Source organism: Mugil cephalus, chromosome 9, assembly GCF_022458985.1.
Source record: "Mugil cephalus isolate CIBA_MC_2020 chromosome 9, CIBA_Mcephalus_1.1, whole genome shotgun sequence".
NCBI classification, from domain to species: domain Eukaryota; kingdom Metazoa; phylum Chordata; class Actinopteri; order Mugiliformes; family Mugilidae; genus Mugil; species Mugil cephalus.
In genome coordinates, this window is record NC_061778.1 from 11895659 (window position 1) to 11908690 (window position 13032).

General features: G+C 42.1%; 1 protein-coding gene across 3 annotated transcripts; it reads left to right on the forward strand.

Annotated features, from left to right (window-relative positions):
- Positions 1–406: 406 nt before the first annotated feature.
- Positions 407–12095, forward strand: relb (v-rel avian reticuloendotheliosis viral oncogene homolog B). Of its 3 annotated transcripts, XM_047594941.1 has the most exons (11): positions 407–675; positions 756–833; positions 2270–2448; positions 5242–5520; positions 6371–6537; positions 6633–6724; positions 6807–6938; positions 7044–7148; positions 9161–9376; positions 9509–9580; positions 10879–12095. In XM_047594941.1, the coding sequence occupies exons 1-11, from the start codon at positions 639–641 to the stop codon at positions 11307–11309; spliced, it is 1788 nt and encodes a 595-aa protein (XP_047450897.1). In that variant the 5' UTR covers positions 407–638; the 3' UTR covers positions 11310–12095. The 3 variants fall into 3 exon arrangements, with proteins under 3 accessions (XP_047450897.1, XP_047450900.1, XP_047450898.1); XM_047594944.1 differs by lacking the exons at positions 407–675; positions 756–833; positions 2270–2448 and adding an exon at positions 3763–4073; XM_047594942.1 differs by lacking the exons at positions 407–675; positions 756–833; positions 2270–2448 and adding an exon at positions 4116–4490.
- Positions 12096–13032: the final 937 nt, after the last annotated feature.

A 13032-nucleotide genomic window follows, 5' to 3' on the forward strand; every position in this document is an offset into this window, starting at 1 on the left:
GAGAAATACACCAGAGTGATGTAGCCTGGTAAAGCTGCTCAGTTTTATTAATAAATAAATATATAAATTGGTGTGTATGTGTGTGTTTGTGTGTGTGTGAGGACGGGGTTATTTGCATAGGCGCTGAATAAAAAAGAAAAGCACCGAGGTGTGAGGTCAGATTACATAATGGAAGAAAGAAAAAAAGAAAATGTCCTTATATGGGACACGAAACTCGTTTCGGGTCAAATGTAAATGAGTAAAAAAAATCTTCTATAACTCGCATTGCAGCAGATCAGAGAGGGTGAGTAGGGTGGGAGGGGGTGGTTCCCGTTTGACGTGATGGGGATTTCCGCGTCCGAATCAGCCAATCAGAGCAGGCCAGAGAAAAGGATCAGCCAATCAGAGCGCGGCCTTTGCGGAAGCACAAAAACCGAATAAACTGCGTTTTTTCCGACATTGAAGCAACACATGGCTATGAGACGGTCTGACGCCTCTCACGGGCCGAGACAAACACTCACTGTCGGCGTTTAGTCTTCACAAAAAAACCGGGTTCAAAGTAAACACGCGAGTTCTTACGAAGAGAAGACGTTTTATAGAAGGAAATCATCCGAAAACAACTCGAGGACAGTACGGCGAAGTTCGAGATCTCGCATGCAATGAAAGACATGGACATGGTGTTTGGCGGCAGCTCCGGTAAGACAAGCTTTAAGAGTGTTTGTGTGAATAAGAGAAGGAAAGAGCTGACATCATCCTCATGTGATTTGTCTCTGCAGAGGAGCCAACACCCATCCCCGGGATCAGCCCACACCGACCCGGCCTCCACTCTCACTTTGGTGCGTCTCCGGACTTGGGTAAGTGTCCGGACTCTTAACTTATTTTGCTTTTTATCCTTACACTCCAAAAAAGAAAAGGGAAAAGGGCGTCATGCGTGTGTGGTAAAGCGTTATTGCTCATCATGACCTGATCTGACCTCAGGAGGAGAAGTAACCCATCATTAGTGTCTCTGTTTCCTCATCTTTGCACCGTGTTTCACACATGAGAGAGACGCGAAACTCTTCCCACAACAAATCAACAAACAAGTTTTAAAAAAAACATTTTACATTTAAGGCTGCAACTATTTGTTTTGAAAATCTCTTGTTATGCTTATTATTTCTTTATTTGTCAATGATAAACATGTCTCAGACAAAGGCATCTACATTTGCCCAGTCAAATTGCTTGTGCAAATACTGTAAACCTAAAGAAAACAAGCTTAACATTTTGCACATATGTCAATATTTTGCTGTGAAATAGGAATATATCTAAAAATTTCCCAAATCCAAGTTTACGTGTTCAGATTGCTTCTTTCATTGCGACCACAGATCAAGTGTCTGAGAATGTCTGAGAATTTGCATAAATGTAAAAATAGGCCTGTGACACAGTGACACAAATATGTGAGAAATTTCCCCAGCACCCAAGTTCAAATATTCATATTATTTAAATTAGTGCCGTCTCGAAAAAATTGTAAACATTTATTTATTTTTTGCTTAAGTTCTTGATAATGGAACTTATTATTTATCGATATGTGTTGTATGTATGTATGCTCATTCATATAGCTTTACTGGGAAACGATCAGTTGAACGCATTTATTGCATTAATTAGTATTCCTCACCCCATAATTTATTAATATAAGTCTGTAATATGCAGAAAGTTGATTTAAATTCCTCAAACGGTTTAAATATTTATATGACTTTGTTTATTACACTGATGGGTCAAAGTGTTTTTCTTTTCTTTTTTTTTTTACTTAAATAATCAATCACTTGTCAAAATTGCCTCCAATATTTTCACGTGACACATTTTAACAACCGCCTTGTTTATATTTCATGCTCGGTGCGAAGGTGCAGGAAGCCAGGAACTGTCAGACATGTCCGACCACAATCACTAAATCAGGGTACAACTGGTAACCATAGCAACAGGGCTGCTTGATTTTCACTGGCGTGGGTATCATTTGTGAAACACCCAATATTATGACACATTTACTATCAAAACACAGGAAATCGTTTATGTGACGTAGCAACGGTTTAGGTCTTGTCTCGTGATCAGTCGCAGCTTGGAGCCACATGTACGACATTCACGCTTATTGTTAGATTCGATAAGAAAACCTGACGACGTCATCAATGGCTATCTGTAGAAATTATATGCTGTTATGTTCAGAGGAACCACTGCCAGGTTCGTTCCCTTGTTTACTTTTTATTACAAAGTGTTTATCGCAGAGTGTTTATCGCACGATTTGTTTCGTCACAAATTATAGAACTGATTGAAGAGGTTATCACGGAGGACAATGAGCGGTCAGTCGTCAGCCTCCCCGGACCTCCCCCTCCTCCTGGCATCCTCTGCGAAAACGCTTTCATCCAGAACCACAGACCTGTCAGACACGGCCCGTCGTCGACGTCTAAGGCTGAGCTGGTGGCAAGAGGCACTGCGTTTAAGGTGAGCGATTTGTATTTGTGTCGGTGTTGTTGTTGTTGGTTTGGTGCACGACTCATGTGGCGGTTTCCTACGATACCCAGAATGACTGCTGTCAACATCCGTGGTGTAAACTGGGAGGCGTTGCTTTCAGATATAGGATGTGAGTTGAAAAGGGTGAAAGTGGTAGACAGATAGATAGACAGACAGACAGACAGACAGATAGATAGATAGATAGATAGATAGATAGATAGATGTTTATATAAACACAGCTGAGAAGCATGAATGAATACAATGTAAAATATGTTTATAGTAATAAAAAGTTCACATCCCTCTTGGTCTCCAAGGACATCTTTCACACTTTGATCAGCGTGGCTGCAAAGCAGATAATTTGGATTCTATTGGTGTGATAAAGTGCATGAACCTCTGCAGAAACAAGTTAATAATTTACTTTATGCCATGACAGATTACAGAGGTCATTTTTACAATTTTGGCATTTCCCCAGCTTGTCTTTGTCCAAGGTAAGACTACATAAACACTAGAACAAATATATGAATAATGGATTCAGTCACTCAGTTGGTTGAAGATGAGGTCATAGGTTGGCAAAGATTATTTGACTATAAAGCATCAAAGATCAGTTTCTAGCCTCTCAAATGGAAGGATTTGCTGCACAATCAGTCGGTCTAACACTACTAAGACTCGCTGAGTGATGATCAAATTTAAATGATGAAATTAAGTCCGGTGTGACCAGGTTTTTATGTTTGCGTCTGTTAATTATTACCTCAGCAGAGGAAGCTTCTCTTAGACTTCCTCTCTCTGTTAGAAAACACATCCTCATGAAAGGTGCAGTCATTTCGTCCTTTTTCATGGATGAAATGCTGCTGGATTAAACTGCAGCGTGGTTCATGCGCAGCCTGCAGACGGTTCGTTGTTGCACGGAGCAGCAGTCGAGCTCTTACCAGAAAGCACGTGGTTTACCGGCAGCAGATGAGATCAGAAATGTTGTAATCTGATAAGGTAGGTTGGCCGGTAACAATGAAGGCCACCAAAACAGGTTTAACCCTCTGTCAACAAAGGCTCCGGACAGGTGTTTATGCTGTGTTTTCTGTGTAAATATAGTTTTATATGTAGTTAGTAGCATGTTAGCGCCTGACACACCTCCCCGGCTTGCTTTCCTGTGCGAGTCTGTCGAGAGAAAGGGAGGAGAAAGAGGAGGAGGAGGAGGAGGAGGAGGAGGAGGACGTCTTGGTAGAAGTGAAATAGGATTCCTGCTTTCAGTTTGCCGTCCTTTCTGTTTACAAGCCAAACCCACCAGAGGTGAAAGGTCGCATTCTTCTCCTCGTGTCGCTTCTGCTATTGGTCGGCCGTCGTGAGGCTGAGCTGACTTCCTGTTTCCTGCTCGCTGGCTCCGTCTTTGTTTGGGTTCGGTGTTTTAACGCTAACCGGTCCTCCGAGGATAAAACGCAGGCCGGCACACACACGACACCTTGACAACAGGCATCTGCGGCACCGTAGGACATTGTGAAACATGATCTCATGCAGATGTATAACCCAGATGTCTGCAGCAACGGTTTAATGAGCTCTCAAGTTGATTAACTGCTCCACGGGTGACAAAGGAGTCAGCTGCTTTACTTCTGGGTTCCCTGCAGGTTTGAGAATTCATCTGCTGTCGAAGCACTGTTGAAGTGTGTGTTTTGTTTGTTGTGAAATTTGCTTATGAAACTTTCTTTTATACCAGTCAATGGCCTCCTAGCTGGGTAAACTTGGGTGAGTGAAGATGGGGTGAGCTGCAGACAAAGAAAGTAAAAGCGACAAAGAGAAAGAGATACTAAGCACCGAGTCTGAGTGTGAGCGGAAAGGCTCAGTGGTCTGTGGTATAACGGAAAAAATAAGACATCAAATGCAAGAGGAGGAGTCGAAGAGCACATGGTCGACTCCGCGCTCTGATAGAAAGCACATGCATGAAGGAAAAACATGCAGTGAGTCAGTTGTGCCGCTTAGTTTCACTGCGTGAGTGTTACCTGCTACAATACCTGAGGGACATCTGGCTCTGTTGTACAAAACGGGTTAGTGACGGTTTATTTTCTCTAATTGGAGGTTTAGGTTGTTTCTAAGTACTTAAGATAGTCATTTTCATCCGAGGAACCCATACAAGAATGTGAAAAGAGCAGTCAGAGCTAGTTTTAATGACTTTTTACAGTTTGTTTAGTCTGCCGGTTCCCGATTATGGCCATGCAAAGAGTCACCAAATGCACCTGAGGGGTCATGAGGTTTGGAAAGAAGCTCTATATCTAAGTTTGTGTTATGTTTTTTGGCGCTTTTGGGGAACATTGGACCAGTTTATCTCTTTCATCGTCTGAGAGTTTAAAAAAAAAAGTCTATTAGGAATATGATATTGATCCAGTTTTTAATATGGATATGTAGCCACATGGTTTGAGCCATCCAGTTGATAGACTTAATATATAACAATTATGTAAAATAAACGTAGGGAACGAGATGAAAAATTTAAATACTAAAAACGAAAGTCCTCCTTCAGAAGTCTTTGTCAAGTCATTGTGGATGTTGCTGACCTCACAGGACATTGACACAATGAACGTTTGTTCTGTTCTTGTGTCGAAGCGAATGAAAGACCAGTGACTGTCCAAGCCTCAAACCGGAGTGTCGTTACTTTTTTTGCCAAACGCCGAAACATCTATCTAAAGTCTGCTACCATGAGTTTGTGCCACATGGCAACAGAAGCCCTGACTCGCTCAAACGCTGCTTCTAATCTTTATAATATAAAACACAAATCAACATTGTTGTTGTTTTCTCCTGTAGCCGAACCCATCTCAGACGCGGCCGCGGGCGTGTCCTTCCCGGGATAAGTTGCCGACTCATCCTTCTCGAGTAGCCGGTTCCTTGGGCCAGAGGTGCTCATCCCAGAACATGGCCGACGAAGATTACCTGCAGCGGATTCTGGAAAAGCCCAAACTGGTGGTGGTGGAGGAGCCCAAGGACCGAGGCATGAGATTTCGCTACGAGTGCGAAGGGCGTTCGGCCGGCAGCATCTTGGGGGCATCCAGCACCGACACCAACAAGACTCAGCCTGCGATAGAGGTGCAAATGAGGTTTTGGTTTCGGACTTTGAAGGGGGTTTACTGAGACGGTTAGGGAGGTTTTAACCACAGCTGTTTGGTGTGTATACACTTACCCCCCATATAGACGGGCGTGGACGGGTGGAGATGAAAGGATGTGGGTTGTTAGAATCAATTAGAAAGTCCCCACAAATCCAATCCCGAGTGTGGTCAAACGCTGGAGGTATATCCCCCTGTCTGCTTGCTAACAAACATCGCCCACGCACATCTTCACACCATCGAGAAACTGTTTTTACTGTCTGTGTAATTGAGGTTTTATCGTTCAACGTAAGACGTTGCTCAACGTGTAAGTTGATAATGTTCACAAATTACATGACTAGAACAGTTTCCTTCAGATTTTACCTCCAGATTTATTCGTATTAAGGTCTGATGTTATCGACATGAAGCTGTGGAAAATGTCTGACTCATATTACCAAGAAAGAAGAGTCGAGGTTCTAAATGTGGAAAAGTGAGAAGGTTTTATGAGCAGGAACTGTATAAACATAAAAGTGTTACGAAGCTCAAGGAGAAGATCAGTCGTCTGCTTCTCGGAAATACTATTAAATTAATTTGACTTCTTTGCCTCTTTTAAGCAACATTTTTGACATTTTATAGCAAAAAAAAAAAAAACAATTTACGTGTTCATTTGAAGAATTGCAACATGTTTTCGTGCTACAGTTGACTAATTTTTGTTTCTAAATTTAACAGTTCTCCTGTTTTCCCATGAATTATAAACCATAAACTGTGCTGTGGGGTTTACATCATTTTTCTGCATTAATTTCTGTCTTCTTCCTGATTCCTCCTCATTCAAGTTCCTGTTTTCTCCGTTTCAGATTCAGGGTCACATCGACCACTTAAAGAAGGTCACAGTCACCGTTTCATTGGTGACCAAAGACCCGCCGCACCGGCCTCACCCCCACTGCCTCGTGGGTAAAGACTGTCCGAATGGTTCGGGAATCTGCGTCGTGAAGTTCAATCCTCACAGCAGCCGACGCCACAGGTGAATAAGTAAATAAAAAAAATAAAAAATACTTCTTTGTTTCTTCCACCTGCATGTCCTGACAAATGTGTTTTTCGTTTTATTACGACTCACAGCTTTGCTAACCTCGGTATTCAGTGCGTGAGGAGGAAAGAGTTGGACATGTCGCTTCAGAAGAGGAGAAGCCAAAATATCGACCCTTTTCAAAGTGAGCTGGACACACAATAAAACACACAAACTGTTTCTCAAAGCCAACATCATTATTGACTTTATGTCTTTCCGTCCCCTAGCTGGTCACTCTAAGGGAATCGAAGACATGGACATGAATGCGGTGCGTCTCTGCTTTCAGTGTGAGCTCGAGTTGCAGGACGGCAGGATGGACTCTCTTAGCCCAGTCATATCTTCACCTATTTATGACAAGAGTAAGGCATTGCCACACAATCCAATGTTGACCACAGCATTAACCAGCTGCACCAAAATTAAGTAATCGCATTTCCTGGTTCTCACGCTTTGTCTTCTCCCCTCAGAGGCCACAACTACATCTCAGTTGAAGATCTGCCTTTTGAACCAAAGCAGAGGTCCCTGCACTGGAAAGACGGAGGTCTACATGTTGTGTGACAAAGTGCAGAAAGGTAAAAAGTTTTATTTGAGCGTTCTCCCTCAAAGCTCCAAAACTCTGGTTAACTATTAAACATGGAGGTATAAAACTCATGTTTATGCTCCTTTTTACTGCCGTGGCAGATATCCCTACACTGATCAGCCACAACATTAAAATCACAAACAAGTGAAGTGAATGATGTTGATCTCAAAACAGTGTCTTGTTCTTGTGGGAAACCTTGGTCCTGGTGTTTATGCTAATTTGATACGTACCACTACCTGAACATTGTTGCAGACCAAGCACAGCTCTTTACAAACAGGAAGTGGGTCGTTCCTTGTATCTTGGTGGCCAGATAATCAACCTCGCACACTCGGTCATCCATGCGACATAAAAGAAAAAGTTTTACCTGGAGACCTTCGGTAATTTACACAGTACACCGCAAATTACCTGTCATAATTCTTGTAACACAGACGTCCTCTGATACAACTAATCCTGTGCGAATCGACATCTCTGTGATTTAGGGGTGAGTTTTAAGTTTATCCAGGGTATCTGCGGGGTCTTGAAAAATATTCAAAGTTGATGATTCAGTTTTGTGGAAATTAAGACTCTTAAGGAGCCTTAACACGACTTTACGAGGTCCTAAAATTTTAGGTAAATTGAGTCCGAAAACATTGAAAAAGTGCGTGGATTTATCCATTTATTAAAAAATAAACCGGTAACATAAAAACTGGACTATTATGTTTGTAAATTGTCTCTCAGAGCGGCAGAACAGACACGGAAATTCAGAGGCAACTGTTCATACACTAAACACGCGTTTAAGCTTTGCCTTCGATTTATTCTCCCAGCCTATTTTAATTCTGTTGTATGATAGTGGTTTATAGTCTTTATTATAAACTAAAACTGTTAAGTTAAAAGTGTCTCATGTTACTCATGTAAATGGTTACAATTCAAAGTGGCGGTGAGGTATTAAAAAATATTGAGAAGGTCTTGAAAAAGTCTTAAAAAGGTATTAAAATGAACTTCTAGATTCTTATATACGTCCTGTTATTGAGACTTTTGTTGGATGGTTTTAATTCGTAGTTTCCATTATAATTTGCAGAGTAATTAAAGCTGTCTCTGAAATCCAGTGAAGTGAGGTGGAAAGTAGCAGAGCCTTAACAACAGATCGAAAATTTGTGTAAAACAAAAGGGTTTAGTATGTTTGTGAATGCGCCACATGAACTCGGATGTAGAGCGGATAATATCTGAATCGCAGGACGTCCCAGGTAAAACTGTGCAAACAGAGCTTTATTCAGACCACGCCCCCTTCTTCCATTGTTTCCAAGTAACCTTTCTATCAAAACCAATATTTACTTTTTCAGGAATTTGAAGTTGAGTAGTTAAACAAAAATCTGTTGGACTGAACAAATTTGATCAGTCCTTTGCTCTTCACATCCATCAATGACCTTGTCGTTGGTGTGCTGCCTTTTCTATTTTGTGCTGACTAGGTGCTTCTAACATATCAGCATGTAGGACAAAATCTTTACTAAATAAATCCGATCAATGTGGGCGTGATATCCAGATAATCTGTGCTGTTCACTGGACTGGTGCTTATGACCAGGTTTAATGTTATGGCTGATCAGTGGAATAGAGCGGTTTATATCTCTGAGTTAAGTTGATGCCGAGGCTACGGCGTTAGTCAGACACCTACACGGACCGTAGCATTGTAACTGATGTGTGATGCAGTTGCAAGATCCACTTGGTGGTCGTGTGTTCCCACTTTAGTATTTCCTGCTGCTTGTCCATCAGCAATTTTCAAATTGATTGTTTATTGGATCATTAAAGAATCAGTAAGATTAACTGAGGTTTTCATTGTTTAGACATTTCCCTGTTCTTCATTTTAGCTGCTTTGTGAACTAAACTTCAATCTAAAGAAGACACAAAATAAAATCTGTTCATGTTCCATGTGTCATTAACATAATGAAGTTTGGACGATGACGATCTGTTTCGGTAAAACCTCTCAGGTCGTTGACTCGTTTCTCTGTGTGGTTTGTTGCTGATCCTCAGACGACATCGAGATCATCTTCAGACAAGGCTCCTGGAAGGCCAACGGGGAATTTGCCCAGACTGACGTGCACCGGCAGATCGCCATCGTCTTCAAGACCCCACCCTACCAGGACCAGGACCTCACGGAGGAGGTGGAGGTCAGCGTGGCCCTGCGTCGCATCTCGGACCAGATGGAGAGCGAACCGGTCACATTCACGTACCTGCCGCACAACCCGGGTCAGTCTGGACCAGATCATTTCAGCACTGTTGTTGTTGTTGTTGTTGTTGTTGTTGTTGTTGTTTTTGTTGTTGTTCATGCCTTTAACATGCCGTTAACAGGAGGTTAATTTAAGTGTGTCTTGGTTTCAGATCCGTACGAGGTGAAGAGGAAGAGAAGGACGAGATCAAACAACAGCTTCACTGACAAAGCTTGTGTGACAGGTGAGGCTTTCAGTCCAAGTTTTCTTTGTTTCCTTTTTCTGGTGTTGACGTAAGCGTTTAGAAGGTAAACTGGTTTAAATAATTATGCCTGAAGACGTTTGTACCTGCAAACATTTTGAGACACTCCACACTAAAATCTGCCCTCCGCTGTAAGGAGCACACTAGTGGCCATGACATGAAGTCAGTTTTGTCAGTATTGCAATAACATTTATTCAAATCAGACAACCACGTCCTGAACTATACTGACAAGAGGGAGAAAGGTCAGCGTGTGTTAGTGTAATTTGATAAAGAAAAAGGAGAAATTTGGAGAACGCTACGTCTGTAATGCTAAAACAAGCCTGCTTCGCTGTTCTCTTGACAGCAGCCTGAGGAGTATTGGACTATAGAGCTGCTCAAATTACAGGACTGCAGACCACAGCTTTGACAACCAGTCAAGGAGAGATTCAGATCGTTGATCATTCACGCAATTTATTATGAATATCCATGTTTAAACTTCTTGCAGAACTTCAGCTCGATTCTAAACCAAAACAAATCAGCGTTTCTGCTTTGGAACAAAGGCCTATGAGAGGCGGGCGTCCTCACCATGTTAGATAAATGATTCGTTTAACATGTTGACAGTGAGTTTGTCTCGGTCAAATAAAGGAAGAAGAAATCACTTTTTCAAACCACAGAAAAAATCCATAATGGCTTGCAAAACAAGTGTGGGTTTTAAATTACGGAGCGTTACCGCTCTCTGGTTCTCGTTGTATGACGGCGCGTCACATGGCGATGAGTGGACATGGCGTTGCAAATAGTCAAGTGGAATATACAGAAATGTGAATGAAGAAGTGAACATGTGTAGTTTTTATTAGACGTGTTTTGCGTGGTCGTTACAGGAACATGTAATAAAACAACAGCTTTCATATACTATACACATACACACAGGCTATAATGGTGTGGAGTAATAGTTACAAACCACAGATTGAACTTGAAAGAGATGCGTGAAGCTAAAAGTCTAATGAGCCCTGCAATAAGTCCAGAATTTTCAAAGTTGCAACATGTTGTAACTTTTAATGTTCAGTTTCTGGGTTGAGTCACGTCAACGGTTTGGTCTTTTCTGTTATGCAGCTTACTCTCCGTGGAGGCAGCACAGTTCACCACTACACTACACTGATGTAGATTTAAGCAGGTGTATTATATGAACCGGCCTCCGAATCACATGTCACAGCAGACGGAGTATTGAGTTCTCTATCTAATAAATCACCATTAATCACACTTCCAACAGGCTCTGTAACGTAATCCGTTTCTCCTCCCCGCAGCCGAGATTGCACCTGCCTCAGACCAGGCCGCCCTCTTCTTCAGCCAGAACATGATTTCTCCAGACGAGAGGCCCCACGTCGCCCAGGCTACCGTCCCTGCCTTGGCGGACATGCGCTTCTGCGAGGGCCAGGACTCAAACATCGCCGCCAACGACGATGTCCTCATTAACGAGCTCCTGGAAACGCCTGAAATTTGGAACTTGTTGTCTGAAATTAGCTCGACCGGCGGCTTTGAGCAGCCGCCCGACTCCTACCCCACAATCCCCAACATGGACATGAACTTCAACGCGAACCTGTACCCGAACTCTTACCAGCAGGACTTCTCCCAATACAGCGACATGCAGTTCAACATGCTCGTCAACGAGAGCCAGAACCCGCCGTCCGAGTCTCAGGAGCAAATGGTTCTGGTGAAAACTGAAGAGGAGCTATGAGGACAGGAGGGCCGGGGTCGTGTAGTTAACGCATTTTCTTTGTCAGCTGTGGACACTTTTGGGAAACGTCCATTTCTGTCTGTGATCGTTAGCATTAAGACTGAAAATGGGGGCTGGCTTTACAGGGAAGTAAGATGACACTTTCCCCCCTATTTCTTGTGTTAACCACTTGGCTTCAGCTTTGCATTCAGCACACAGACATGAGATTGCGTTGTACCAAAACCAAGCTCCAGCTGCTTGCACTCTGTAATGCACTTAGACTTGTTTAGTTTCTGCTCTAATTAACCCGAAGTGTTTACCTGTTCCCACGAGCCTTGCTGGTCAAGGCGTTAGCTGCTAGCATTCCTAAATATTTCCCACCAGTGCTTTTTAAGGCTTATAGGTCAGAAGATGATTCTCACAGACGGCAACGGAGCTCAAAACTAAGTCAACGCTCGTAAATTGCTGTGTATTTTATTGTTCCAACCTGAGAAAAACAACTTCACCCCCCCTTAGACGTTGTTACTCTAGTGTCCAGTGTAGTAGCTTCAGATCAGTTCTTCTAATTGTACTCGTCTCGTTCTCTGCTCACACCGGCACATTTAATATGTAATCACTGTGACTATAATAGAAACTGCTCCTCCTCCTATTCATGGCTGTGTTGTTTGTGTCATTTCCCTTTGTTCATCAGTTTCACTCCTGCTTTGAATTTCCACTCGCACCCTGTCACTTGTCCAGCTCTGCCCACAGCGCCAGTGTAAATATGCTGATGTATTAAAAAATAAAATAAAATGTCAACATGTGTTATTTTTGTTGTGTCATTGCTTCCTGTAGAACTAATAACCAAACAAAACAAAAAAAATAGAGAGTAACACGCGGCATGTACGGACCGGGGCTGTGATCTGTATAAAGCTGCTGCCTACACACATTCCTAACCCGCTTCTCATTTGAAATAATCTTGGCAGCGACTATGTGCAAAAAGATTTTTTTCTCTCTCTCTCTCTTGTCGTTTGTGTCACAATAGACTTTTAGTTGGCATAGGAAATTACGCAAACCAGTTATGGGTATTACACTCCTCGAGGCAAGTTTAGTCACAGTGTGTTAACCTTAAACAATGCCCTTTTTCAATTCTCCAAAACATGGCTGCCGCGCTTTACAGAAATCCCAGTTGTGTTTTTGCCTTGCTCTTCAGTTTGTGTGGTCTCCGCTGAGTCAACCGCTCTTTTGTAAGGCTGTCCAGTTTTGGGGAAACTTATAGATTGTGACAGATTGGGAAATTGGGAAGTCTTTCGATATAAAAATATCTAAAAATGTTTTGTTTGTTTTTCAAACTTCGAGTCACTGCTTTGAGAAGTCATGACATTTCATATCAAATTAATATTTTTAATACCATTGATGTAGGACATTTCGTCAGTCCATAACTATACATGTGCATACAGCAGTTCTTTGTAAGTTTAATCAAATCAGACAACCAAACATAAAAAAGTAGTAAAAAGAAAAATGCTACTGCAGTGATGTTAAAACATGTCTGCTAGAGTTTCAGTTAGTTTTGACTAAAATTTTACATCTTTATGTTTGAGGCCCAGCTGATTATTCTGGCCATTACTTTTGAATATCTATGTTTAAACTTATTAGATGATGGGCGACCTTGTACATTTTTTCTGGGCCGTGATCGTTACTAAGCCTAGACTAAGTGATATCTCCACATTGACATAGAACAGAAAACATACTTTGAAACTGAAAC

What these genes read in the sequence shown, in the direction of transcription:
- relb (XM_047594941.1), top strand. Translation starts at nt 639, where the DNA reads ATGAAAGACATGGACATGGTGTTTGGCGGCAGCTCCG. An exon ending in AAATATCGACCCTTTTCAAA is followed by an intron (nt 6,725 to 6,806) that starts GTGAGCTGGACA and finishes TCCGTCCCCTAG; the next exon opens with CTGGTCACTCTAAGGGAATC. An exon ending in GTGTGACAAAGTGCAGAAAG is followed by an intron (nt 7,149 to 9,160) that starts GTAAAAAGTTTT and finishes GCTGATCCTCAG; the next exon opens with ACGACATCGAGATCATCTTC.